The following is a 25,868-nucleotide window of genomic DNA, read 5'->3' as shown; positions in this document are numbered from 1 at the left end:
TATAGGGACTTTCTCTGAATCAAGAAGGAATACGAAATGGCAGGCCTGGTACACTTACAAAAAAAATGACAATCTAGTAGGATACATTTTGAGCCTGAACACTAAGGCCTTTAACAATGAAACAGCAGACTAAAAATAAAATCTGTTTTTAACCATAAATACCCTGAAACGAGGCACAGTATGGGTTTTAGAAACAGTAGGCCTCCTTCTTTCACTAATGCCTATAAATTGCATGTTTTCACATGGTTGTCGGAACAGTCAATAAGCACAAGTTCAGGGTTGCTATGGTTACAAATTCCAGTGTTCATTTGACCAGTGCAGCTTTTCAGATGGCCTGTCTTCATCTTTAAGTCAATACTGGGAGCAAAAAATACAGATCTTGGCAATATAGCTTTTCACGGATCCACCTTTTCGTATATTTAGGAAGCATCTGCCAAAATGAATAAAATAGCAAAATAATCTGCAGTTTTTTGCCTAATTCTACATTGGTTTATATGCTATATGATCCCATTGGTCAGGACTGCTGATGGAGGGGGGCCTGGCATTTCAAGGGTACTCGGAGGTCCAGCTGCTGCCACTGCTACCCCAGTAGTGGCAACAGCTGGAGCTCCAGGCCCCTTTGAAGAGCCACAGCAGTGCTGCTCTGCTTTTCTGTGTGGCTTGGGGGCAAAGCGGGTAGTGCCCCAGTCCAGGCAGTGCTAAGAGCTGACAGCATTAGGCCGTGCCCCTTCTGTCCTTGGCTCTGTCCTTTCCAGGATGGGGAACCAGGCCCCCCTCCCAAAAGCAGACTGTATTTCTCTGTGTCTTGGGGACAAATATTAGCTGCTCCAGTGTGAAGGAAAAGAGGATCATAATTTTAAAATGGGTCTAAAATGACAGAAAATGATGGTCAAATCCTGGCTCCATTAAAGTCAATAACAAAACATCAATTGACTTTTCATATGATCAAGTTTTCACTTCTGAGGCTGGGGCTGGACAATGCTCAGCTAAAGATGCATTAATTCCACATAATCATAAAAATATTGTGTTAGTTCTCAAACGACGAATTGTTTACTCTTTAGAGCCGTTACTCCCTGAAATCCACTGAGTTTTTTTAATAGGCTGATGTTTCTTATCACAGTATGTTATGGAATTTTTCTTGGCATATAGCAAGGCGGAAGAGAGGTGAGGAAGGGAAGAGAACAAACCTTTACACAAAGCTGGCCCTGAATCCTCCTTATTTAGATCTGAGTGGGACTGCTTATGAGTAAGGCCAATGGGATTTGGCGCACAATATTTGCATACAAGTATGCTTAGTAAACAAGTGCTCTGTAAGTGAACCCTAGATTTTGTGAAACTACACATTTTCCCCCTTTATATATAATCATTTGTGTGGCTTTATCTGTTTAATGGATGGGAAGAAAATCAGAATTGTCATTTTGACTCACACATTTCTTGGAACATGCCCTCTTTGCTGATCTTCCGCTTTTTACAAATGCAGTTTGACGACCATCATCAAAACAGCTAATTAAGTAATGGGGCATAAAGACTCATAGAAACTGACAGTCTTTTCCATAACATGAATTAATTCAGAAGTCCTCCATTTGCATAAATCTCTGAGACTCATTTTCACAGCTGTTAGTTCTGTCAGCTGGATAGTTGCATTTCATTTTAACATGAATGATAGGAAATGTACCTTTCAACTAAAAATATCTTTTTTCTGAAAGAAAGATTGTTAGGAACAAAACACAAAATCATTATTCACTGCCATATTATTTTTCTTTAAACTAATGTTTTTCCAATATAGGGTACTTTAATGATAAGAGGAAAGATTTACATTTGTTTAAGGCACGCCATTAGAGCTAACCATATTATGCATTACAGTTTTAAATAGAAGGCTAAATTTTCATCTCATTAAAAGGATACTTTTCAACTTTACTTATGTAGATTTTGCAAGAAAAAAGGTTGTGCAGTCATATATTAGAGCTGTCTATATACCTTGAAGCAAATAATTAAAATGGAAGTTCCTACCTGAAAAAAGAGATTAAGTAATTCTTACATATTTAATAGAGAAGGGTTAAATTGGTTCAACAATCAGTCACGTACACAAAGGTTGTGAACCTGAAGTCAGAGACAATAGCTTTAATGTAGCGTCACCTTTTGCTTTGGTGGCTGTTGGGGGGAGGCAGGTTATAGGAGTATCAGGCTACGTCTACACGTGAAGCCTACATCGAAGTAGCTTATTTCGATGTTGCGACATCGAAATAGGCTATTTCGATGAATAGCGTCTACACGTCCTCCAGGGCCGGCAACGTCGATGTTCAACTTCGACGTTGCTCAGCCCAACATCGAAATAGGCGCAGCGAGGGAACGTCTACATGTCAAAGTAGCACACATCGAAATAGGGATGCCAGGCACAGCTGCAGACAGGGTCAACGGGCGGACTAGCGCTTCCGGGGCAACAGCTAGCCGCTCCCTTAAAGGGCCCCTCCCACATACACTCAGCCTGCACAGCATGCGGTCTGAGGATCCATATAGGCACACAGACCCCGGGCGCCGCAGTCATGGACCCCCAGCAGCAGCAGCAGCAGCAGCTAGAGGTCCACCCAGCCCTCCCGGCAGGAGCAGGGCTTGCCCTGGCCCATGCCATGTGGGAGGCAGCTGAGTACCTCCTTGCCCCAGGGGAGGAGATGCCCCCAGGGCAGCAGGGCTCAACCCCTACCCCTGCAGCACCCCGCTCCACCCCCCGCCTCACACACCGGCGGCTGTGGAGCTACCCCACCAGCACCAACTGGTGGGAGCGGCTGGTGCTTGGGGAGTGGGACGACGACCACTGGCTCAGGAACTTCAGGATGAGCCGGCAGACATTCCTGGAGCTGTGCCAGTGGCTCACCCCCGCACTCAGGCACCGGGACACTGCCATGCGGCGTGCCCTCCCTGTGGAGAAATGGGTCGGCATTGCTGTCTGGAAGCTGGCCACTCCGGACAGCTACCGATCCGTGGGGTAGCAGTTTGGTGTCGGAAAGGCCACCGTCGGGGCTGTCTTCATGGAGGTAAGAGAACCCACGGGGGGAGGCCAGGGCAGGGCAGGGGGGCCAGAGCAGGGTAGGGGGGCCAGGGCAGAGCAGGGGGGCCAGAGCAGGGCAGGGCAGGGCAGGGCAGGGGGGCCAGAGCAGGGCAGGGCAGAGCAGGGCAGGGCAGGGCAGGGGGGCCAGGGCAGGGCAGGGCCACGCACACCCTGCTCACCCCTCACTGGGGCTGTCCCATGTGCTTTCTCTGCAGGTCGTGCGTGCAATCAACACCATACTCCTGCACAGGCTCGTGAGGCTGGGGGACCCACATGCCGCTGTCGCCGCCTTTGCCACCCTGGGCTTCCCCAACTGCTTCGGGGCTCTGGATGGGACTCACATCCCCATCCGCGCCCCGCATCACAGTGGAGGACGATACCTCAATCGGAAGGGCTACCATTCTGTCGTCCTGCAGGCCTTGGTGGACAGCGGGAGATCCCTCTGGGGGACACCACCATGCCCTTCTGCGTCATCGCAGATGCGGCATACCCCCTCCGGCCGTGGCTCATGCACCCCTACACGGGCCACCTCTCCGCTAGCCAGGAGCGCTTCAACGAGCGCCTGAACCGTACGTGCCAGGTGGTGGAGCGCTCATTTGGCCACCTCAAGGGACGCTGGCGATGTCTCCTGACTCGCCTGGATGCGGGCCCCAACAACATCCCCCAGATTGTGGGTGCCTGCTGTGCCCTGCACAACCTCGTGGAGAGCAAGGGGGAGACCTTTCTGCAGGGCTGGGCCACGGAGGCCGGCAGGGCACACGTGCAGCCACCTGCTGCCCCCAGTCGGCAGGTGGACCCTGAGGGGACCCGGGTCCGGGAGGCCCTGCGGGCCTACTTCGACCAACAGGCCACGGGGTGAACTCTGCCCAGGCCCCCTACTGCCTGCCCCTTCCTCCCCAACACTCCTGCCCCAACGCCCACACCATGGAGCACCCCACCGCCCCCCACTCCCACTTGTCCTGGACAAATGACAGCACGAACTTGTGGGTGAACGTAAATTTTTTTTTTCTGGCCGAACCTTTTTTTTGGGGTGTAAATAAATATGTGAGGCACAAACAGAAAACTAAGTACAAACGTTCAACCAAAGAAATATGTACACAAATAAAACAAACCAAAGAAACAACTGTGTGGCATACATAATAAAAAGAAAACCAGGGAGGAGAAAGGGGAGAACTATTTACATGGGGGGGACGGGGCAAACGGGGGCACCAAAAAAAGAGGGTCCAACTATATACAACAAGGTGGGGGCCACGTCCCGGGCCCCTCGCCCCTATAGCCCCGCACTGGGCGTGCCCGGCCGGGAGCCCCGCAACGCCTGCAGTCTGGTCCGCGGCTGGGTGGGAGCGGGCTGGACCAGAAGGTATCGGTGCCGGCGAGTCTCAGGTGGCTCCAGGGGTCCCTCGGCGCTCTGGCCCTCGCGGGTGGGTGGTGGGGCGACGGCGGACGGGCCGGCGACGGCCGGAGCAGCTGGTGGTGGGGCTGCAGGAGCGGGCAGGGTGGGCGATGGCTCGGCCGGCGTGGCATGGGGGGCCAGGTAGTCCACCAGCCGGTTAAATGTCTGCATGTAGGCCCCCCATGCCTCCTGGCGCCAGGCCAGCGCCCGCTCCTGCAGCTGGAGGTGCTGCTCCGATACCTCCAGCTGCCGGCGGAGGATGGCCAGCAGCTGGGGGTCCGTCGCCGTCGCTGGTAGTAGGCGCGGGGTCCGCCGTCTAGCCCTCCGCGGGGCCGGTCATTCCTCGGCCGAGGGGCTGCCCTGGAGCGATGGTCCTGGAGGGCTCTCCGGGACAACTGAGGCCGCGCCGGCGCTCTCTTCCGGTCCTTCTGATGGTGCAGGTGCAGGTGCAGGACACAGGAGAGGAGGGGGGAAAGAAGAATGGAGACAGGCGTTAGTGTGGGCCCCGAGCCGTGGCCTCTGTCCCCCCAGCCCTGTGCTGCAGGTTCCCCATCCCCGTCCCCGGGAGATGCTGCTTTGATGGATGGGGTTCAGGGGTCCCCCTGCCCTGCACCCCGTCCTCTGGTGGGAGCGACTCTCACTTCACCCTGCAGGGTCTGAGAGCAGGAGAGGTTTCTTAGGCCACAGATGGCCAGTTTCTGGCAGGAGTGACAGCACCAGCTGTCGGAAGAGACAGTCCTTCCAACCTGTCGTGGGGAGAAGACCCCAAGGGTGGCCCCTCTGGGATGCAGCTTTCCCCCTCCTCAGGCTGGCTGCCTACCAGCTCTCCCTTCCCCTAGCCTCTACCTGTGGCCCCCGCCCTCGCCCCCCAATTCCAAGCCAGCTCGGCTCCTCCCTCCTGTTGGTTCAGGTCAGAGGTGTCACCTGCCAGCTGTAGCCCCAGGATCCTCCTTTGGCCCTGGGAGCTCTTCGGCTCTTGTGGCTCATATGTAGCCTGAGTCTCCCTTGGGCACTCCCCCCACTCCATCACATGCTGCTGCTGCGGGGTGTCCCACCCCCTCCGCCCGGGGGCCCCTCGAGGTTCCGCTCCCCCCTGGCCCGGGGATGGGGCATGGCACTGTCATGCAGGGTGGGGGGGGCAGGGGCTGATGGCTGCAGTGCTGTGAGGGCCATGGCCCTGGTGTCCTTGGGGCCATGGCCATGTGAGCGTGTGGGGGGCCCTGGACACATCTCTGTTCCCCCCGCCCCTCCAGCCCCGGGGTGTCCACCAGAGAGGGGTACCTACCTGTGGGTCCGCTCCCACGGTCCGGAGATCCCCGGGGGTCGGAGGCCCTGCTGCTGCTCTGGGATGGCAGGAGGAGGATCTGCAGGCTGGATTCTGCGGAGGAGGAGCCCCCCTCCTCCTCCTCCTCCTCCTCCTGCCGCGATGTCCCAGGGATGGCCTCCGGGGGGGGCTCCCGGGGTGCGGGGCTTGCCTCCAGGGCGGACTCCGGCTGCAGGGCCTGCTGGGGCTCGTCAGCCGAGGTGTCAAGGGTGGCCGGAGGGGAGGAGGTGTGCCGGGAGCCCAGGATGTCCCTGAGCTCTCTGTAAAAGGGGCAAGTGACGGGGGCGGCCCCAGATCGGCTGGCCGCATCCCGGGCCCGGGCATAACCCTGCCGCAGCTCCTTCACCTTACTCCGGACATGGTCCAGAGTGCGGGCAGGGTGACCCCGGGCAGCCAGGCCGTCGGCCAGCCGAGCGAACGCATCCGCGTTCCGCCTCTTGCTCCCCATTACCTGGAGCACCTCCTCCTCGCTCCAGAGCCCCAGCACGTCCCGCAGCTCGGCATCCGTCCAGGAGGGGCCCCGCTGCCGCTTCCCAGACTGGGTGGCCCTCTGGCTGGGCTGGCTGCCCTGGCTCCCCTTGGGGGGGGTCCCCTGGGGGCGCTGGGGGGGCTGCTGGGCAGCCATCGCCGCTGTGTGGTGGGCTGAGGGCTGTGCAGGCTGCCCGCGTGTGCAGGCTGCAGCCTGCACGTTGCCTCAGCTTCCTGCAGAGTCAGGGCGGGGGAGGGGACCTTTAAGGGGCCGCTCCACGCGGCCACCAGTGAGCTGAGGGGCTGGAGAGAGCGTGTGTCAACCCCCCAGCTGTTGGCCGCCATGGAGGACCCTGCAATTTCGACGTTGCGGGACGCGGATCGTCTACACTGTCCCTACTTCAACGTTGAACGTCGAAGTAGGGCGCTATTCCTATCCCCTCATGGGGTTAGCGACTTCGACGTCTCGCCGCCTAACGTCGAAGTTAACTTCGAAATAGCGCCCGATGCGTGTAGCCGCGACGGGCGCTATTTCGAAGTTAGTGCCGCTACTTCGAAGTAGCGTGCGCGTGTAGACGCGGCTTCAGAGTAATAGGTTACAGCCACCTCTGGATCCCAAACTGGCCTTAGGGAGACTGACACCTCGGGTGAACCAGCATTTTGGCCCCTTTTGTTTGGATTTATGCCCAGATATATGGTATGGTCACACATCTTGACTTTACTGGGGAAGCTTTTAAGCTACATTTGGGACTGGGTGCACCTGCAGCAGGACTCGTGCAAACAGCCCAGGCAGCCCATACACTCAGCACTGGCTCCCTGTAAAACCCCTTAGCCTCTGGCACCAGCAGCAAGAATGATGGGCTGGTGGCAGTGCAAACTGCCAAGATGGGGTGAGGAGTCAGTGCTGCAGGGCACAGACTGAAGCACAATAGGGTTGCCAGGCCTCTGGGGCTTGACAGCAACTGCTAGTCAAAAAGAGATCGTGGGGGCTCCAGTCAGCACTGCTGACCAGGCTGTTAAAAGTCTTGGCACTATGCTGAACCCCAGAAGCAAGCACCAGATTGCGCTCCTAGTCTGGGGGAGCCAGAGGGCTCCATGCATTGCCCCCACTGCAAGCACTAGCTCTGTACTCCCATTAGCCAGGAACCACAGCCAACAGGCCCTGCAGGGGTGGTGCCTGTGAGCAAGAGTAACACCTGCAGCTCCACCCTCCTTGGAGCTGGACTCACTGGGCCATTGACTGGGAGCATCCTGACGCAAACTGGCACCCCAACCATCTTGCTTAACAAATAGGTTTAATATCTTTTTCCAGGGTTGTATGTCCTAACTGCAGTGGCCCAAATATGTGTTTGCAGTGTCTCACTTCAATTAGCAGTGCAGAACTGTAACAATAATGAGAAATGTACCTGGATTCTGTTCTTTCTAGAACATCAAGCAAACTGTTTACTAAGTTTCAGTCAGATGAATCTGTGCATGCGCCCTGACGGCAATATGAATGTAGAGGCATCTCTGTGGACATAACGTTTGAGCTGTAAACACTTCTATGACTAATTGTGAGATATAGAGAAGAAAAACTCAGCTTGGCTCTCAGAATCAAAGTTGGGTTGGCAGAGCCGTCAGTTTGAAAAAAAATTTACTTAAAAAGGTCAACAAATTTGATGTGGAAGTCACTGAGTGTCAAACATGGAACACCACAATCCCATTTTTGCCACTAGGATTATATTTTAACTTCCTGCTCCTCCAACGACATCAAAATTCTGCAATATTTCAACTTACAATCACTTAGGAAATATCAGTTTTCAGAAACATTGGTTGGTTACATTCATGCAGGGGTCTGCAACCAAAATAGTGAGAAGAGACTTTTTTTTAAATTCGATTGCAAAATCAATACTTCAAGAGCTGCAATGCATGTGAATATGAGACGGTCCTTAATAAATAGCGTCAAACAATACTTTTTGTAACCCCTCTTTTAAGAACAGTGCACACACAATGATCTGTACCAGGTAGTTTAAGTTACTTTGACCTGTGGACTGGAGAGCAAATGAGGACAAGGAAAATGCTGCACCTGGGGACAGGCTCTTAAGCAAGGCGGAACAATGTTCACATCAACCCTCCATGTCCACCCCTATTCCCAGGCTCTACCCCGCTCAGCCCGCAAACCTGCTGCTCATCTCCAGGCTTTACCTGCTTGAGCCCCCAAATCTGCCTCACATCCCTAAGCTTTACCCCCACATCCCACAAAGTCAACCTCCTTTCCCCAGGCTTAACCCCTCTCAGCCCCAACCTGGCCCCCCATCCTCAGGCTTAGCTTGTCTCGCCCCAGGGTGAATTAACCTTGCCCAAGGATCAGCCCTGTTGCCCCCTGCCCTGGAAATGGGGGGTGAGGATCAGAAACCCACATTGTATGAGCTCCGTCATGATCCAGGCGTTCTGGGGGTGTTAGCGCTGGGAACCCCACCACACAAGAGCTTCTGGCTGGCCTGGGCACCCTGAGTGCTGAGTTGTCCTGGGATGGGTGTGGGCCTGACCAGGCTGGCTGTGCACACCAGCCGCCAGCAGAGCGGAGGTGCTGACTGCCTAAGGGATGCTGCAAGAGCAGCCCTGGGCTCTGTGCTGGAGGCAGTGACCTGGCAAGTCCTAGCTGGGCTGTACTGCGGGTGCAGCAGGCGTTCACAGCCCTTCTCACAGCTGGGAAGGAGCCAGGCGCTGTGCTGCTTCAGGGACTGTGCATCCCAGGCAATGCTGCTAGCTGTTCTGCCCTCCTGGCTGGTGCTGATGGGAGCTCCACAGTTAGGGGGAGGGCTCTTCCTGCCAGCCCAGTAGGGGCTCTGCTGCTTTGCCTGCTGGGGGAGCCTCACCTCACTGGCACAGGGGAGCTAAGGTGCTGGCCGGGCTACAGCAGGACAGGGAGCCACAGGAGGAGTCAGCCTTGGCAGCACTCGGAGCCACAACTGACTCCGTAAAGAGCAGCATGCAGCCCCAGAGCCGTAGGTTGCCAACCTCTGTATTAGTGAGAAGGGCTTTTCTGGTGATGTTTCTTAAAGAATACAACAGGAAATGCTCATGAGTGTTATTACCTGTACTGCCTACATACAATGAACATAAACTTAATATCTCTGTATCACACATTGTTAAATCGAGCAACTATAATATGCATGTTCCATCATTAGCTTCTCACTTCAGTTTCTCACATACTTTGTTTTCGTGTTTTGTACTTCAGTAAAATTTCACCTCAGACCACTGCTGTTTATCTGGAAAGAAATTCAGACTTCTTATCAGACAAAAATGTAAAATGAAAAGAAAAGAAAAGCAGTTCAATAGACAGTTTAGCCACAGCCAGAGGCTCAAAATCACAAGATTTGAAGATTTTTAAGCTACTTTAACCAATCTTCATTTACAGGAGCTGAGTATCTTAATGAGTCTTTGATTTTTTCTGTTCTTATGGTGTTGGTTGAAAAACATACAGTACTTGCTGTACTGCTACCTGAAATATTCTGTTATTGAATGATATCCATGGTTGTCAATCTCAATCCTGCTGGAAAGGTATAACAAGTGGGGTTCTGCAAGGGTCTATATGGGACCAGTTCTGTTCAATATCTTCATCAATGATTTAGATATTGACATAGATGGTACGCTTATTAAGTTTGCAGATGATACCAAGCTGGAAAGGGTTGCAACTGCTTTGGAGGATAGGGTCATAATTCAAAATGATCTGGATAAATTGGAGAAATGGTCTGAAGTAAACAGGATGAAGTTTAATAAAAACAAATGCAAAGTGCTCCACTTAAGAAGGAGCAATCAGTTTCACACATACACAATGGGAAGTGACTGTCTAGGAAGGAGTATGGCAGAAAGGGATCTAGGGTGTATAGTGGACCACAACTTAAACATGAGGCAACAGTGTGATGCTGTTGCAAAAAAAGCAAACATGATTCTGGGACGTGTTAACAGGTGTGTTGTGAACAAGACACAAGAAGTCATCCTCCCGCTCTACTCTGCTCTGGTTAGACCTCAGTTGGAGTATTGTGTCCAGTTCTGGGTGCTGCATTTCAAGAAAGATGCGGAGAAATTGGAAGGAGTCCAGAAAAGAGCAACAAGAATGATCAAAGGTGTAGAGAACATGACCTATAAAGAAAAGCTAAAAAAATTGGGCTTGTTTAGTTTGGAAAAAAGAAGATTAAGGGGGGACACGATAGTGGTTTTCAGGTATCTAAACGGGTGTCACAAGGAGGAGGGAGAATACTTGTTCTCCTTGGCCTCTGAGGATAGAACAAGAAGCAATGGGCTTAAACTGCAGCAAGGGAGGTTTAGGTTGGACATTAGGAAAAAGTTCCTAACTGGCAGGGTGGTCAAACAGTGGAATAAATTGCCAAGGGAGGTTGTGGAATCTCCATCTCTGGAGATATTTAAGAATAGGTTAGATAACTGTCTCTCAGGGATGGTCTAGACAGTAGTTGGTCCTGCCATGAGGGCAGGGGGGCTGGACTTGATGACCTCTTAAAGTCCCTTCCAGTCCTAGCATTCTGTGATTCTAATTTGTCTTTTCCTGTGCTGAATAAAAGAGTACCAGGAAGAAATACCGTCTAAAGAATTTGTCTCGTGTTGGGCCTGATTCTGACCTATGTTGTGGCCTCTTTGTGCTGTACCACCAGCAAAAAGCTCCCTCAACAGTGGCTTAGTCAGCCATGGGAAAATTAACCCAGTAGAGGAGAGGTGCTAGTGCCATAGAACAGACCAGGGAAAAGAGGTCATGCCTGAGGACCTCCATTCTTCTTAGTGATCCCCAGGTTCAACATAAGTCATTAGCAGGCATCCTAGAAATTCAAGTGCCACAGAAAACATGGAACGAAAATGTATGCAGAGTACTGTATTTACCAACAGTAGTCCTGTATACTAGAAACTTATACTGTACTTGCAGTATTTATTTGTATTTGCTTTTTCTATCGTGTACTTATGGAAAACCTAACTACAATTTACTTATGGTTCAAATGCTGGTTATTGGAGAGTTCTGGATGATAGAATGCTGCATATGGAAGTGTTTAATGTATGTACTCATTCTCCCTTAGTTAATGTGACATTTGACCTCTGGTGCTGAGTGGCTCAACTTTAAAAGTGCCACTGAAAAATCTGTAGCAAAAGGGCTAAATAAAAAGTCAGTAGGGCTCTGTATAGGTTTGGAGATCAGTTTCCAAGTAATGTCTTGAAAGACAGAGGCCATCATTTTCATTTTGTTTGTGAAGTGCTTGGAAGGATTTGCCAGGCAGGAGCCATTAATACAACTTTTATCATTTTAAGAACTTTCTTAACCCTACAGCTTTATTTCAGACATTAACATACACATTTTGTTTCATATGTAGAGAGAGGAATAAAATTAACTGACCTACAAATATCAGTAGGTAGCCATGTTAGTCTGTATGTGCAAAACCAACTTTGTCAGATGCATCAACATTTGTCTTTGTTATTACTGTTGTTGCATCTGGTGAAATGGGTCTTTGCCCACAGAAGCTTATGCTCCCAAAAATCAGATAATCTATAAGGTGCCACAGGACTTATCATCATTTTGACCTACCAATAAAGTGCTTAAAATAAACTGACCTACTCATAAAGTGACAGCCAGTAATCCCCTGGAAACCGTATCTTGACTGATGTACAAACCCAGCATAATCATTTCATATTTCATCAACCATGGAGGACATCTAGCTTCACTTTGACTAAGAAATTTGAAACTGTTTACAGTTGCAAACTGTTATAGTTCAGTCAAATATTGAACTATTTGTTTCCACCTCTCCACTAAAATGTGTAAACGGCATTCACAGAATTTAAATCCACTTCTTTGTGTATCAAGGTAACATTAACTGGCTTTTCTGCTTTGCCAAATCTACTCCATACAATGTTGATGATTGTCTGTAGAGGTATTTTAATGCAGTGCATGCAGCTATAACATGTGTGGTTCTTTTTTCCTGCAGGCATTCATGTCAATGTTCCAGATTCTTACACAGGAAGGATGGGTGGATGTCATGGATCAGACTCTTAATGCTGTAGGACATATGTGGGCACCTGTAGTTGCTATTTATTTTATACTTTATCATCTTTTTGCTACTCTGGTAAGTGTTGACCCTCAGTTTATCAGTGCCTTCCTTTGCTCTGAGTTGCTGAATAGTTCTTGTTTTGTGTGTGTTACTCAGGCAGCTACATCTTCTAGTTGTGCCCATTCTTAAAGGATTAATTAATTTACGGATGTGTCGTGAAATCTAATCTCAATCTTTGTGGTTCATGGTGGCCAACCTTTGTTGTGGTTTGAAGTTTTCTGTGTAAGACCCAAGTCCCAATGTAACATTAGGATGACCATATCTCCCTGTCTCAAATTCAGGACAGGGAGATATTAGGGGGCAGGTAGGGGCAGCTCCTCCCAGCTTCACCAAGCCCCAGGGAGCTGGTACCTCCCACGTCATCCCTGAGGAAGCAGCAGACGCCAACCCTGCTCCCACCAAGAGTCCCAGGGAAGGGGCAGCTGTAGGCACTCCCCACCCAGAGCCTGGGGAAAGCAGCAGCCACGAGTGCTCCCGCCCTAAGGGACCGTCCCACCCAATACAGGGTGGTTGGTCACCTTATGTAACATTAAACTATAATTGTTAAATACCAGAAACTTCCATCAGTAGAACGAACCAAGGGCTTGTATAATTTGTCATGCAGAGACACCCTCTTCAGTTTTACTGCATTCCCTTCACAATTGTAATTAAACCAAGGAAAAAATTTTAAAGCCTTTTGGTATAAACTATTAATTAGAAATCAGTACGCTGCATTTTCTAGTGTATGATGCAGAAATGAACAAATGGGAAATATGTGATGCAGCATATTAAGTAACAAAACAATCAAAATTAATGCCGCAGTCTCCTGGATCTGTACGGAGATTTGGATAATATCTAAAGGCATCTTTCCTGGGTGTGCTGTAAATGGCCACGCTTATGACTTTCTAGGTAGAAAATAGAAAGCAGTTCTGCATAAACTCTGGATAAATTAGGGCCTGGGTACTGTTTTTCAGAGGCCGACCACAAGACCACCTCATTCCAATCCATGGTCCCCTTAGTTTCCGTTAATCCTTCAGACTAGATACCAGGTGCATTTATTACTAGTTTCTCATTATGCTTACCTTATATTTTGTATTAAAAATAAGAATGTTCTTATTCCTGCTCTGTTCTTCATTCCTTTCTCTGGCTTTCAGAACCCTCCTACCTTGTCTACACTCTAGGCTTTATTACCTGGCTTACACTGTGTTCCTATTTACAAACACCCTGTTTTCTGTTTGCGACACTGATTATAAAATTTCAAGCAGCTGGAATGTATTCATGGGTGCATTGAATTATTTCACATAGACCAAAATCTTGACATAATAATTAGGTGTCAGAAAGGTGTAAGATTCTCTTACAGCTTCTTCAGCTGCTCTTCACCAGACCAACTGACCCTGAAGAGGATCAGACCTGATGGAGAGTGGAGGGTGACTCCAGCTCTGCCATTTGAAATCACAGGCTGCTTGGTGGCTAGAGCAGTTTGTGAACTATATATGAATTCCTCACTTCCCCTTTCCTGTGGAAGGACAACAGAGGTTACTGCAGCCCCATTTCAAGAACTTTGACAGGGAATGTCAAGAAGGAAAGAGGAAATGGAAAACACATGTAGTTTGGGGTGTGTTGGGAATCTCAGACTCACTGTCCTGTCACATTTCAAAGGAATTTCTTGGCCCAGTGGGCAACATCCTTCCCTGTCTAATGTCTCCATTTCAAGAGAGTTAGCCCAGCCCTGGTTTGGGAGTACCCCCTACATACCAGTGCATGGTACATGGGGTTGTATAAGCACAAACATATTATACTCATCTTGCTCCCACACACAACGGAATAGTATAAAGGAAAATGCAAGGAGAATTTTGCAAAATTGCATGGTCCCTATATGAAAGATATCAGAGCATCCCTGAAATTAATAATGTGCACCCAAGCAGCAGTGAGACCACATGGTGTGAAGGTGACATTTCAGCTCTCACGTGTTTTCAGACTATGGAAAGGGAAGAAATCCTGTTAGTGCAATGTTACATGGAGACAAAAGAAAATGAAGATAGATGAAAGATGAAGAGGGAAAATGTAGGAGAAAATGATTGTGTGATCAGTGAAGGCGTGTGGAAAGAGTTACATCACCACCAAAACAAACAAGAGACAAAACAATAAGAATAAACAATAAGTAGCTAAAATATAAACAGTTAAATGTAGATGTACATGACAATTCTTAACAGCCAGAGCAAAGGGGAGTGATAGTTGTAAGTATTCAGCAAAGACAGTATTGAGTTTGAAATAAATGAATGTTTCTCAATAAAAGCTGAGGAACAGTTGAAGCTTGAAGAACCAAAACTGTTTTGAAAGTGAAGACTATTCATCCTGATGGAACTCAGGAAATTAAATAATAAGTTTGAGTTTAACTCTAGTTTTGTGATAAGTGCTCTCAAGTGTATGTTGCACTGAAATAGAAACATTAAAGTTTTGTATGTCTTGGTTGTGTCTGTTCACGCGTGTGTGTGTGTGTGTGTGTTTGTGTGGATATATAGCACAGTGAGGTAATAACCTGTGATCTATTTTGTACTTACTGTGAGTCTCTTCAATGTAAATAGTATGTATTTACTGCCAATATAAATTGTTTTTAACTATTATGGTTATGCCTTGCCTATTACTGTATAATACAATATTTATAACACCATATGGCTATGGTTACACTAGCAAGTTTTGCTGGCAAACCCTTGGTTTTGTTGACAAAATTTGTGGAGCATGCACACACAAAATGGGATTTGTGAACCGTATCTGGACACAACTCAACACTTTCACTGGCAGCGTTCAGCCTCAAGCCGTTGAGGCATAACTCTGCTGATGACAGATTCTTTCGACAAAAAGCTGTGTGGCTGCTCTAGGGGGACCTTCTCTCAACAGACAGGGCATCCACAACAATGGGCAGCCCTATCTGCTGTGTTTCCAGGTGTCTGTTTTGTGGAGAGAGCAGCCAGGCAGTCTGCCTGCTCTGTCGACAGAGCAGGGCACTCTGCCAAATGGCTTTATTGCGTGGCCGCACTCTGCCAACAGAAGCTGTCTTGGGAAATCTCTTCCAACAGTGACTTCTGTTGAAAGAGCACTGTAGTGTAACCACAGCCTATGTAGATTGTTCAAGGAAGAAAAACTACGATACTATAAAACTCTGAGAGAATGACAGCTAAATTTGTCACTGATAATTGTTAATGATCACAGTGCTTTGAGGTAGTGTATCCAAATTCTGCTTTGCTTTTGCGCTTTAAAGGCTACTATAACATTTAACACAGTAATCTTTGGTCTGCAGTCTTTGACCACTTATAGATTAAATAATGTTTAATTATGTAGCCTATTAAATGTGCTCTTCCTAGAAGGTGTAGGAAATCTCTGAAATATCATCCAGGCAAATATGTAACAATAAGAGCATTCCTTTTTGGAAGATTGACATTTTTCAGAAATTAGATGTCCCATATGTTAAACATGAAGCTATATGTATCTCATAGAACTGGAAGGGACCCTGAAAGGTCATTGAGTCCAGTCCCCTGCACCCACAGCAGAGCCTATCACCATCCCTCACAGGGTTTTTTTTTAAAAAAAAAAGACTAACCTGCCCAAGGCCCTTGAAAGGCCCTCTTCAGAGACTGGGCTCACAAGCCTGGATTTACAAGGCCAATGATCTAATGAATAAGCTACGAGGCAAAGAGTTGCATCCAAGGATAAGCATGCCATCAGTGTGAATTTTTGAACATAATTGCACATTTTATAATCCTTTTAGAATGTCTTAAATTCACCTGATACTATTGGCTTTTTGTTCACATTTCAGGTTAATTCCTCCATTTAATTAAATATAACCAGGAGGTTATATTTCATGGTCCTGTATCTGAATTAAGTTTTCAAATAGCCTAAGTGGCATATGGGAATAAATCACATTTTTCAAAATATTCTGTGGGCCACAGAGCCTAATTTTTAATGAAAGTCTATGGTATTTAGGTTCATATGAATAAAGACAGACTTCAAATGCCAAAGTCACTTTTTCAAGGCATTTTATGCTGCCAGGGAATTCACCCCAAGAGTGGGAAGATGATGATTCTGCTGACACTGTCATTCAGGATTCCCAGTAGAGAGGAGTAACTTCCTTTTATTGCTTGCCTCCCTCAACTACACCTCAATGTGGAAAAAATGAGAGTGGTTGACGTTATTTCAATGAATAGTCCCACTGAAATCAATAGGGCTACCCACAGTAGTAAAGGTAAGTATTTGCAGGGTTGGGACTTACCTGAGGGGATGTGCTGAATCTGTTCATTCCCCTCTAGTCAACCTTAACCTGTCTCCTAGCATCATTCACACTTTGAGCTTCATTGGTCTATGGCTTGAGAGAAACATACTCCCATACTCTTCACTGCTTAGCACAAGTGAAGTACAGTATCTTTCCATAATGTAGTTATATATATGTGTAATAAGGTATCCTACTAGCAGATTTACAGATTTACCTGGTGTTGCATGGGTTCTTAAATCAGTTAAGGGGTTGTTTTGTTTGTTTGTTTGTTTGTTTGTTGAATGTAAAAGGAAAATGTACATACTTTATTTAAATTATTGTATTTTTCAAAAACACGGTGGCCATGTCTACAGTGGCACAAATCTTCAAAATAGCCATGGTTGTGGCCATTTTGAAGATTACTAATGAGGCACTGAATTGAACATTCAGCACCTCATTAGCATGCTTCTGGACACGGCGCTTTGAAAGTGCCACTTCTGAACACGCGTGGCTCGGTGTGGCTACACAGGGATCCTTTTTGAAAGGACCCCGCACATTTCTAAATCCCCTTATTCCCCTCAGCTGAGAGGAATAAGGGGATTTCGAAATGTGCGGAGTCCTTTTGAAAAGGGCCCCCATGTAGCCGTGCGTATACAAAAGCGATTCTTTTGTAGCACGCAGCCAGAAGCATGCTAATGCTAATGAAGTGCTGAATATTCAGTTTGGCGCCTTATTAGTAATCTTCAAAATGGCCATTAGCGTGGCTATTTCAAAGATTTGTGCCAGCATAGAAATGGCCAGTGTTTTTTCTGACATTAATTTTTATTTTGGATTTCTTAAAAAAGGGATTGTTAAAATTTTTGTTCACAGTTTTAGTAAATGTTTTTAAATGGGAATTCCATTGTATTTTTTCCTTCATACCTATAAATTCTTATCGTTTGCTATGTTTTAACAAAAAAGGGTAATAGTCAATTTGATTTCCAATAACATTTTCTTCTAGTTTTCAAATATTAAGCATTGATTTGGCTGTGCCAAAACAGAGCACTGGTCCAAATTTCTCTCTTTTATCTCTTCTCTGTAAGGCTGATTGATAAGCAGTCCTAATCCAGGTTCATCCTATTTTCCTGGCTCATCTTGGTTCAGGCTCTTTCAATGTTCACTCCATTATATATCAGTTTTGGTGATTCTTTCCATTTTCTCTGTGGTGTTCTCAGAAGCAATCACATTCCAGGCACATCTCGTTTTCCTGGCCCAGCTAAACCATTACCTTGCAGTAGGCTGTGATAAGAGGAAGCTGCGTACCAAATTTGGTGGTTCTAGCTCTTACTGTTCCAGAGGAGTTCTTGTACAGACAGACAAACAGATAAAGTAAAATATACAGTAGATTAAGAGATCTTTCAAGATTACACTTCTTTTTCTTGTAATAACTGATTGTGTAAATTGATTTTTCTCCGATTACATACATTTCAAAGGATGTTCATTAAACATAAATAATGAATTGATCATGGAGTCTAAAATTTTGAAATTATAATTTTGTATTGTATAAACACATAAACATAATATACTACCTGTAAAAAGAGTAGTAGTTAAAAAGGTTGAAATTCTAGCCCCAGTGGCAAAGTCAGTGGCAAAATTCCCATGTACTTAATTGAGTCCAGGATTCATCCACAATAAGTAATATTACTTCTTAAAGGAAATCACACATTTTTAAAAATATTTTAATTGTTTTGTAGATTCTGCTCAGCTTATTTGTTGCTGTTATCTTGGACAACTTGGAACTTGATGAAGATCTAAAGAAGCTTAAACAAGTAAGAATGTTTTTGGGGATTTTGCTTTGGTTTTTTGGGTTTTTTTTTTGTTTTGTTTTATTTTTTTCATGCTGGAAACTGTTTGCATCTGAGAATAATCATGCCATCAGTGTGAATTTTTGAACATAATTGCACATTTTCTAATCCTTTTAGAATATCTTCATTGCCCCTGATACTACTGGCTTTTTGTTCACATTTCAGGATAATTCATCCATTTAATTAAATAGTTGTTAAGATCAAGGGCTGAACTCTTCATTTTAGATCAGTGACAAACGTTGTTGCAGGATATGGCTGAAATGGAAAACTATTTTATCAATGACTTTTTTAAGCACTGAAATACTGAAAAAATACTGGGACACAACATAGTGTAGCATTATCCTCTTTTATACATTGAGAAAAAGCTAAGTAGCCTGCTTAAGTTACTTACATTGAAATCCCAAATGAGGGCTGGTGTGCCAAATTGACTCTCATTAATGCTCTCCATATGGGTTGTTCTTTTTTTTTTTTTGTCAGATAAACTAATTCATTTCTGGCATTTATTTGGTATGTGATACTTTACCGTAAGCTGTTGACTGGTCCAAGGTGTGGCTGTGGGCTCAAAGGTGATTCCTTTAGATTATTCTTGCTTTGTATTTGATTTTTTTAAAATGATATTGTTAGAAACATCTCATCGCTTAGTGGCACCTGCAAATGATAGTATTACAGATATACTTGATGTTTTTTAGCATACTGCTGTAAAAATTGCATATTCACGATCCAATAGTCTGCCTCAGCTGTATGCTTCAAGGTTGAACTAAGTCATTTCTGCGAACATCCCCTTTGTAACAGGAACACTTTACTAACACTAAGAAATTTGAAAACTGGACTTGAATAGGAATATTCATCAGCTAAGATTAATTGAATGCTTAAAGGACTTACTGAATAGGGTCTTGCATCTGACAATTTTAGGACGATAGGGCTATGTCTGCACAAGAGAGTTTTGTCGACCAAACCTGTGGAGCATCCAGATTGCCAAGACATTCTGTCAACAGTAAATCAAGAGAATGCAGCACTTTTTTCGGCAGTCTTATTCCACTCTCCATGAGACACAATGCCTCTTTCAACAGAAAACTGACCTGGATGTTCTGGGGGGCCTTCTGTCAACAGAAAAGGCCTCCGTGGTGCCGCACAGGTGCCCTGTGGGACACCCTGTCCAAAGCAATCAGAGCTCTGTTGTTCCTGCCACCAGCCCGTCTTAAAGCCACAGGGAGCCAAGGAAACCCTGTGGCAGGAAGCTGAGGAGCAAGGAAGCAGCAGGGCTACAGGCTGCACTCCCTCACGCCGTCACAGTCACTCCTTGCCTAGAACCACCTCAGATGGCAGACAACTAGACACTCCAAGGGACCAGCTGGAGAGGGTCCCAGGAGCCACCCGGGGCACCAAGTGGTGGGCCCCCTGCTGGACCAGGCCTGAGGTACAGGCCCTCCAGGATCTGTGGAACAAAGAGGAGAATCTCCTCAACCCCAAGGCCAAGCACCACAATGCCCCTGACTAGGCCTAGGCATCTTCACCCTTACAGAAAAGGGCCACCTCACCTGTAGCATGGAGCAGGTCCAGGCAAAGGTTAAAGAACTTCACCAGGGCTATGCCCAGGCCAGGGATGCAGCCCAACACTCCGAACAGGACCCACCACCTGCCCCTACTAACGATGAGCTGAATGACATGCTGGGTGGGGGAGAGACATCATTACTCACATGCCCCATCGATGCAATGCTGGAGGCCACCCCCTACAGTTGGAGCCCCTAGAGGAAGAGCACCACTCTGAACCCTAACTCCTGCTTGAGCAGGAGGCAGACACAGCCTCGGAGGTGAGCAGCAGCACACTGGTCATCCTCATGGAGTTGGTCCCCTTCAGCCAGGCCACCTCCAGGCCATCCCCAGAGCTGGGCGAGGGTCTCTCTGGTAAGTAGCCAGTGCATCGCACACCTCAGGGGGTGGGGGAGGGGGTGCAGATGGGGCATGCTGTGAGCGTTGCCCAGCCAGCTCGGTTGGGACCTCACACTGCAGTCCCAGCATGTGTATCCCCTGCAAAGTAGTGTGTGACACCCATACCCAGCAAGCAGCCCCTGGGCATGGGTGCCAGCCTGCTGCCAGCCTCACAGGAGGCCAGACGAGCCCCAGACCCCAGAGGTGGTGGCACCTGCCAGCACCTGCCACGGCTGGAAGCGTGCTAGCTACAAGGGCGATGGCCTGACCCCAGATATACTGAGGAGTGTGGCTCCTGGCACACTGGCATGCTGGCAAGCAAGAGGCAGCACCTGCCTCTGTGGACGGCACATTGAGTTGCAGGGGTGTGTGAAGGTCTTGGGAAAGTTGGGCTGCTCCCAGCTTCACATCCCACCAATTTGGTGACCCCTTTTGTGGCCAGACAGCACTGGTGAGTGGGGAATGTGGTTGATATGGTCCCAGAATCCTATTGCACAAGCCACACATGGCTTTTCTCCCAGGACTTTCCCATCCCTTGGCCTGGGGGCTGTTGGTCGCTGCACATGTTGGAGGGGCAGGGCCTCAGGGGCTGCTTTGCATGAATGATTTGCCATCTTGCCTCCTTGTCTTTCTCACAGCTGGACCTGCACTGTTCAAGGGCCAGTTCCCCACCCACTCCACCTCCCATCCCACGTCCCCACCAGGGCAAACCAGCCCCACCCCAGCATCAGAGCAAGCCAGCCCCACACTACCACCAGGGTTGGGGAGGGGTGAGGAGGCAAAGGGAGGTACCATGATAGGGATTTCATAGGGCTGTGGGACTGAGGCCCCCACTAGTGGTGCACTGGCGAGGGCTATTGGGGACCATGAGAGAAGCTCTCCCTCAGGGCCTCCCGAATTCGCATCCTGTCCCAATGGGCCTGATGGATTGGAGCTGCACCTGGCTGCTCATACCGGCAGCCACTGACCATTTCCCACCCCAGGACAAAAGCCTTCCCATTCCTCTCCACTATGTTGTGCAGGGCACAACACTTGGCCACATCTTGGGGGACATTGTTCTGCCCCACATCCAAGCAGGTGAGCAGGCACCTGAAGCATGCCTTGAGGCTGCTAAAGGCACACTCCACCTAATCCTGGCCCAGTTGAGGTGGGCATTAAAGAGTTCCTGGCTTGTGTCCAGCTGGTCGGTGTAAGGCCTCATGAGCCCTGACATGACAGACTAGACCATGTCCCCCACTATGCATAGTGGCGTGTGCACCTCCCTGACGACCAGCTCATGGCAGGCGATGAACGTGCTGCTTCCATCCTCCAGCCCGGGCTGGAGCTGAGGAACATCCACATATCATGTGCCCAGCTTGATCACCCAACATAAACATCTATGAAGCGTCCATGGCAGTTGGCAACGGCCTCACAGCACCATGGAGAAGTACCCCTTTCTGTTGATACACTTGTCTGGGCTGTGGTCTGGGCACAGATTGGGATGTCAGCCCCGTTGATAGCCCCAAAGCAGTTTGGGAACCCAGAATGGTAAATCCAGCCACAACTGTGTTCACGTCTGCCAGATGGACCCTCCCAGATTCACTGTCTCTCTCAGCAAGTGTCAAAACCCTGCTCTTGCAGCTGTACTGTTCCTCATGGAGGTAGGCATGCCTCAACCCAGTCAGGGAACAGGTGTCTGGAGGGAGGAGGAGCGCCTTTAAAGACACATCTCATCAGTGCTCCCACAAGGGATTGCTGGCTATGAAACATTGTCTGCTGTGGTTCTGGCTGGCCATTTTGTTGAGAGACCAGCTGGGAAGTCTGGCTGCTCTCTGTCAACAGAGCAGTTCGAAAGAGCTTTGCTGTCTCACCTCAGTCTGTTGACAGAAGTTTTATCTTCTGACAAAAGCTTCTGTTGGCAAATCGCTCTAATTTAGACATAGCCTGGTAGAGAAACACAGATTGCATATTTTGCCTCTTACAGGTGCCTAAAATGATCTGAAATAAAAATGACTTGGGTGTGTAGGAAACAACTTATCCATTACTAGTGTCTTACAGGAAAACTTTCAAAAAAGTGGAAGGTCCAGGTTTTTAAAAGTGTTCAGGCATTGTTCTGCTTACACTGTGTCTGCATTATGAACTAGGAATGTGATTCCCCTGTTTGGGTAGCTTTGTGTGCTAGCTCTTAGTGAGTAAGCATAGCTGTGCAGAAAGCCACTGTGGGCCCCAGGTCCTGATAGGGGTGAGGTGGGTCTGCATCCCGGAAGGAGCACAGCCAATGGCAGAAGGGGTAAGGTCTAGGGCATTTGGCTCGCAGCACCTACCAGGACTGTGACACTTCCCCCTCCCCTGTCTCCCTCCCAGCTGCATGTAGCTGGAGCTGTGCTGCTGTGGGAATTCAAAGGGGTGTGGAGCTCCAGCTGCCCCTGCTGCTACTTTGGAACCAGTGGAAGCTGGAGATCCAGACCTCTTTGAAAAGCAGGCCTGGGGGCAACTGCCCACTTTGCCTTCCCCTCCAGTCAGCACATTGCCCCCCTCTCATCACCCGCACTGTGATAGCTGTGGTAGCATGGGTGAGGACCACAGGGACACATCTGATCTATGCCAAATACTAACCCACCTGAAAGTGGAAGGTTACATACTCATCACAGTTCCGCTCTGCCTTCATTGGCACAGCCCTCAATAGGACAGCTACACTGCTGTTCAGGCGTGTGCTAGCTCACTGGCAACTAGCACAAGCATGGGAACTGCACCTCTCACTCATAGCATAAACATGGGCATGTCTGACAGACTCTGGAATACTAAGGTTAGAAGTCTCATTGAAAGGCAGTAAGACTTAGGCTCTTAAGTCATGAAGTTCTCTTGAAGATATAACTGCTACCCACAAGGATATAGCATTTGCTTTTAATGTTTCTCTGGATTTAAAACAACAGCCCTTTCTACTGGCGATTGCTCTGTGATGTTAAAATTCTGCCCTTTCATATATTTTACCCCAATGAAATAATTATGGGGTGGTGTGTCCTGCTTAAAAAATATTTACAGTGAGAATGGTTAAAATTGTGACTTGTAAATTAATGATTGTAACTGATTACAGGACTCAAAGAGAAAAGTTTTCCCTTGAGGTAAATGTGATGGCATCCTCGGCTTGGTGCTGATAGTGGCTGTGTACTTTTATACTGAATTATTGGTTTTCTTATCACAGAAAATAACGCAGAGTCTTTAATTCAATGGCATTTTGGTTTCTCCATTGTGAGCTGATCACAAGAAGAAGAAAAAGATTGTGGGGTAATTGTTGTTTTTAATCAGGAGCATAATGAAAATGGTTTTGTATCATTGCATAGAAAAAAAATATTTTTCTCTGTAATTAAAAGCTGAATGGAATGCCACGAAACTATTCAAGCAACAGACCAGCTAATTTACAAGGCACTTATTCTATTGAAATATCCTGTATACCACATGAAACGGTATCACCCTTTAGGAAATCCTTTGAGGGTGAAGTGTGTTTGCTTTCAGGTCCTGATTTTCTTGTTGTTCGCTTTGCATTGTTTTCTGTTTACAATAGCTGGAAAGTTTGAGGCACAGGGCATTCTCTGACTTAAGTCTCTGACTGGGAGTAGCACTGCCAGGCCAGACATAATGCCTAACTACTCATTCTTTCTGTTCTTCCGCAAATATCCATGGCTATAAATCAGATCTCCACAGAGCTGCAGGGCTGTATCAGGACCTGCAGCAGTGACGGCATGAGCTTGTTAGGCTGCAGCTCCCAGGAGCCAGTGCCCACCCTGGTGGCTCCTCCAACACGGCTGTGCTGTCCCCAGCCCTGCCCATAGAGGCAAGGATCAGGCTCATTGGCTGCAGTCCCTGGTCTCAGCATGTGCCAGTGGCTGGCACACTGCTGTAAAAGCCGCAGACTGCTGCATGGCTCTCTGAGAGCGTGCGAGCTGCCTGAACACAGTAGCACGAAGCTTAGCTGCAGCTAATACCTGCAGTTCAGTGTCCAGTTCTGGGCATCATATTTCAGGAAAGGTGGCAAAATTGGAGAAGGTTCAGAGGAGAACAACAAAATAATTAAAGGTCTAGAACACATGACCTGTGAGAGAAGATTGAAAGAATTGGGTTTGTTTAGTCTAGAAAACAGAAGACTGAGAGGAGACGAGATACCAGCTACAATACTACAATCTAGGGGTAAGGTTTCCCTGCTTGTGGTTACATTCTTGCAGGTGTTTGCCGTGGTTACCTGTTTTTCTAGTTGCTGGATACAGAGATTATCCTGTAAGTACTTTCCACCTCTGCAAACCCCCAGCAGTCAGAGCTAAAGACAACGTCCTGCTAGCACCCTGTTTTTGTTTATGGTGATTACCTTTGCTCATCGGCTACAGATGAGGTTTGAGAAATATTTTTCTTCATCCTTTATTGTAAGGGGCTGCAAGACGTTGATGACCTACCAGAAAACACTATCCTAGCCACCATGGATGTAGAGGCTCTGTATCTCAACATAACACACAAGGATGGAATAAATGCTGTCCGGAACAGTATCCCTGATGATGCTACAGCACGTCTGATGGCTGATCTCTGTAACTTTATTCTCACACACACCTATTTCAGATTTGGCGACAACATATACCTTCAAATCAACAGCACAGCTATGGGTACCCGCATGGCCCCTCAATATGCCAATATTTTCATGGCTGACCTGGAACAGCGCTTCCTTAGCTCTCGTCCACTAACACCCCGTCTCTACTTACACTACATTGATGATATCTTCATCATCTGGACCAATGGGAAGGAGACTCTGGAGGAATTCCACCGGGACTTCAACAACTTTCACCCCAACATCAACCTCAGCCTGGAACAGTCCACACAGGAGATCCACTTCCTGGACGCCACGGTGCTAATACACGATGGCCACATCAATACCACCCTGTACCATAAACCAACTGACTGCTACGCCTACCTTCATACCTCCAGCTTCCATCCCAGACACACCACACTATCCATTGTCTCCAGCCAAGCACTAAGATATAACTGCATTTGCTCCAACCCCTCCGACAGAGACAAACACCTGCAGGATCTCTACCAAGCATTCTTGAAACTGCAATACCCACCTGAGGAAGTGAAAAAACAGATCGACAGAGCCAGATGTGTGCCACAAAGCCTCTTACTACAGGACAAGCCCAATAGAGAAACCAACAGAACACCACTAGCCATCACCTACAGTCCTCAGCTAAAACTGCTACAGCGCATCATCAGGGATTTACAACCCATCCTGGACAATGATCCCCCACTTTCACAGGCCTTGGGAGGCAGACCAGTCCTTGCCCACAGACAACCTGCCAACCTGAAGCAAATCCTAGCCAGCAACTATACACCAGACCACAGTCACTCTAACCCAGGGACCCATCCATGCAACAAACCTCGTTTCCAGCTCTGCCCACGTATCTACACCAGCAACACCATTACAGGACCTAACCAGATCAGCCACACCATCGTGGGTTCATTCAGCTGCACATCTTCCAATATAATTTATGCCATCATGTGCCAGCAATGCCCCTCTGCTATATACATCGGACA

The 25,868-nt window shown here is 47.8% G+C and overlaps 1 protein-coding gene across 4 annotated transcripts in view; it reads left to right on the top strand.

Moving 5' to 3' along the window:
- Positions 1-25,868, top strand: part of NALCN (sodium leak channel, non-selective) — a 398,131-nt gene that overhangs the window by 244,861 nt on the left and 127,402 nt on the right. For all 4 annotated transcript variants that reach the window (XM_074983150.1, XM_074983148.1, XM_074983149.1 and 1 more), the window contains 2 exons: positions 12,198-12,335; positions 18,279-18,353. In XM_074983150.1, coding sequence (XP_074839251.1) covers positions 12,198-12,335; positions 18,279-18,353 — 213 coding nt within the window. The remainder of the gene's footprint in view (positions 1-12,197; positions 12,336-18,278; positions 18,354-25,868) is intronic.

This window comes from Carettochelys insculpta, chromosome 1, assembly GCF_033958435.1.
Source record: "Carettochelys insculpta isolate YL-2023 chromosome 1, ASM3395843v1, whole genome shotgun sequence".
Classification (NCBI taxonomy): domain Eukaryota; kingdom Metazoa; phylum Chordata; order Testudines; family Carettochelyidae; genus Carettochelys; species Carettochelys insculpta.
Note: the sequence above shows the minus strand (reverse complement) of the source record. Positions and strands in the feature narration are given on the sequence as shown.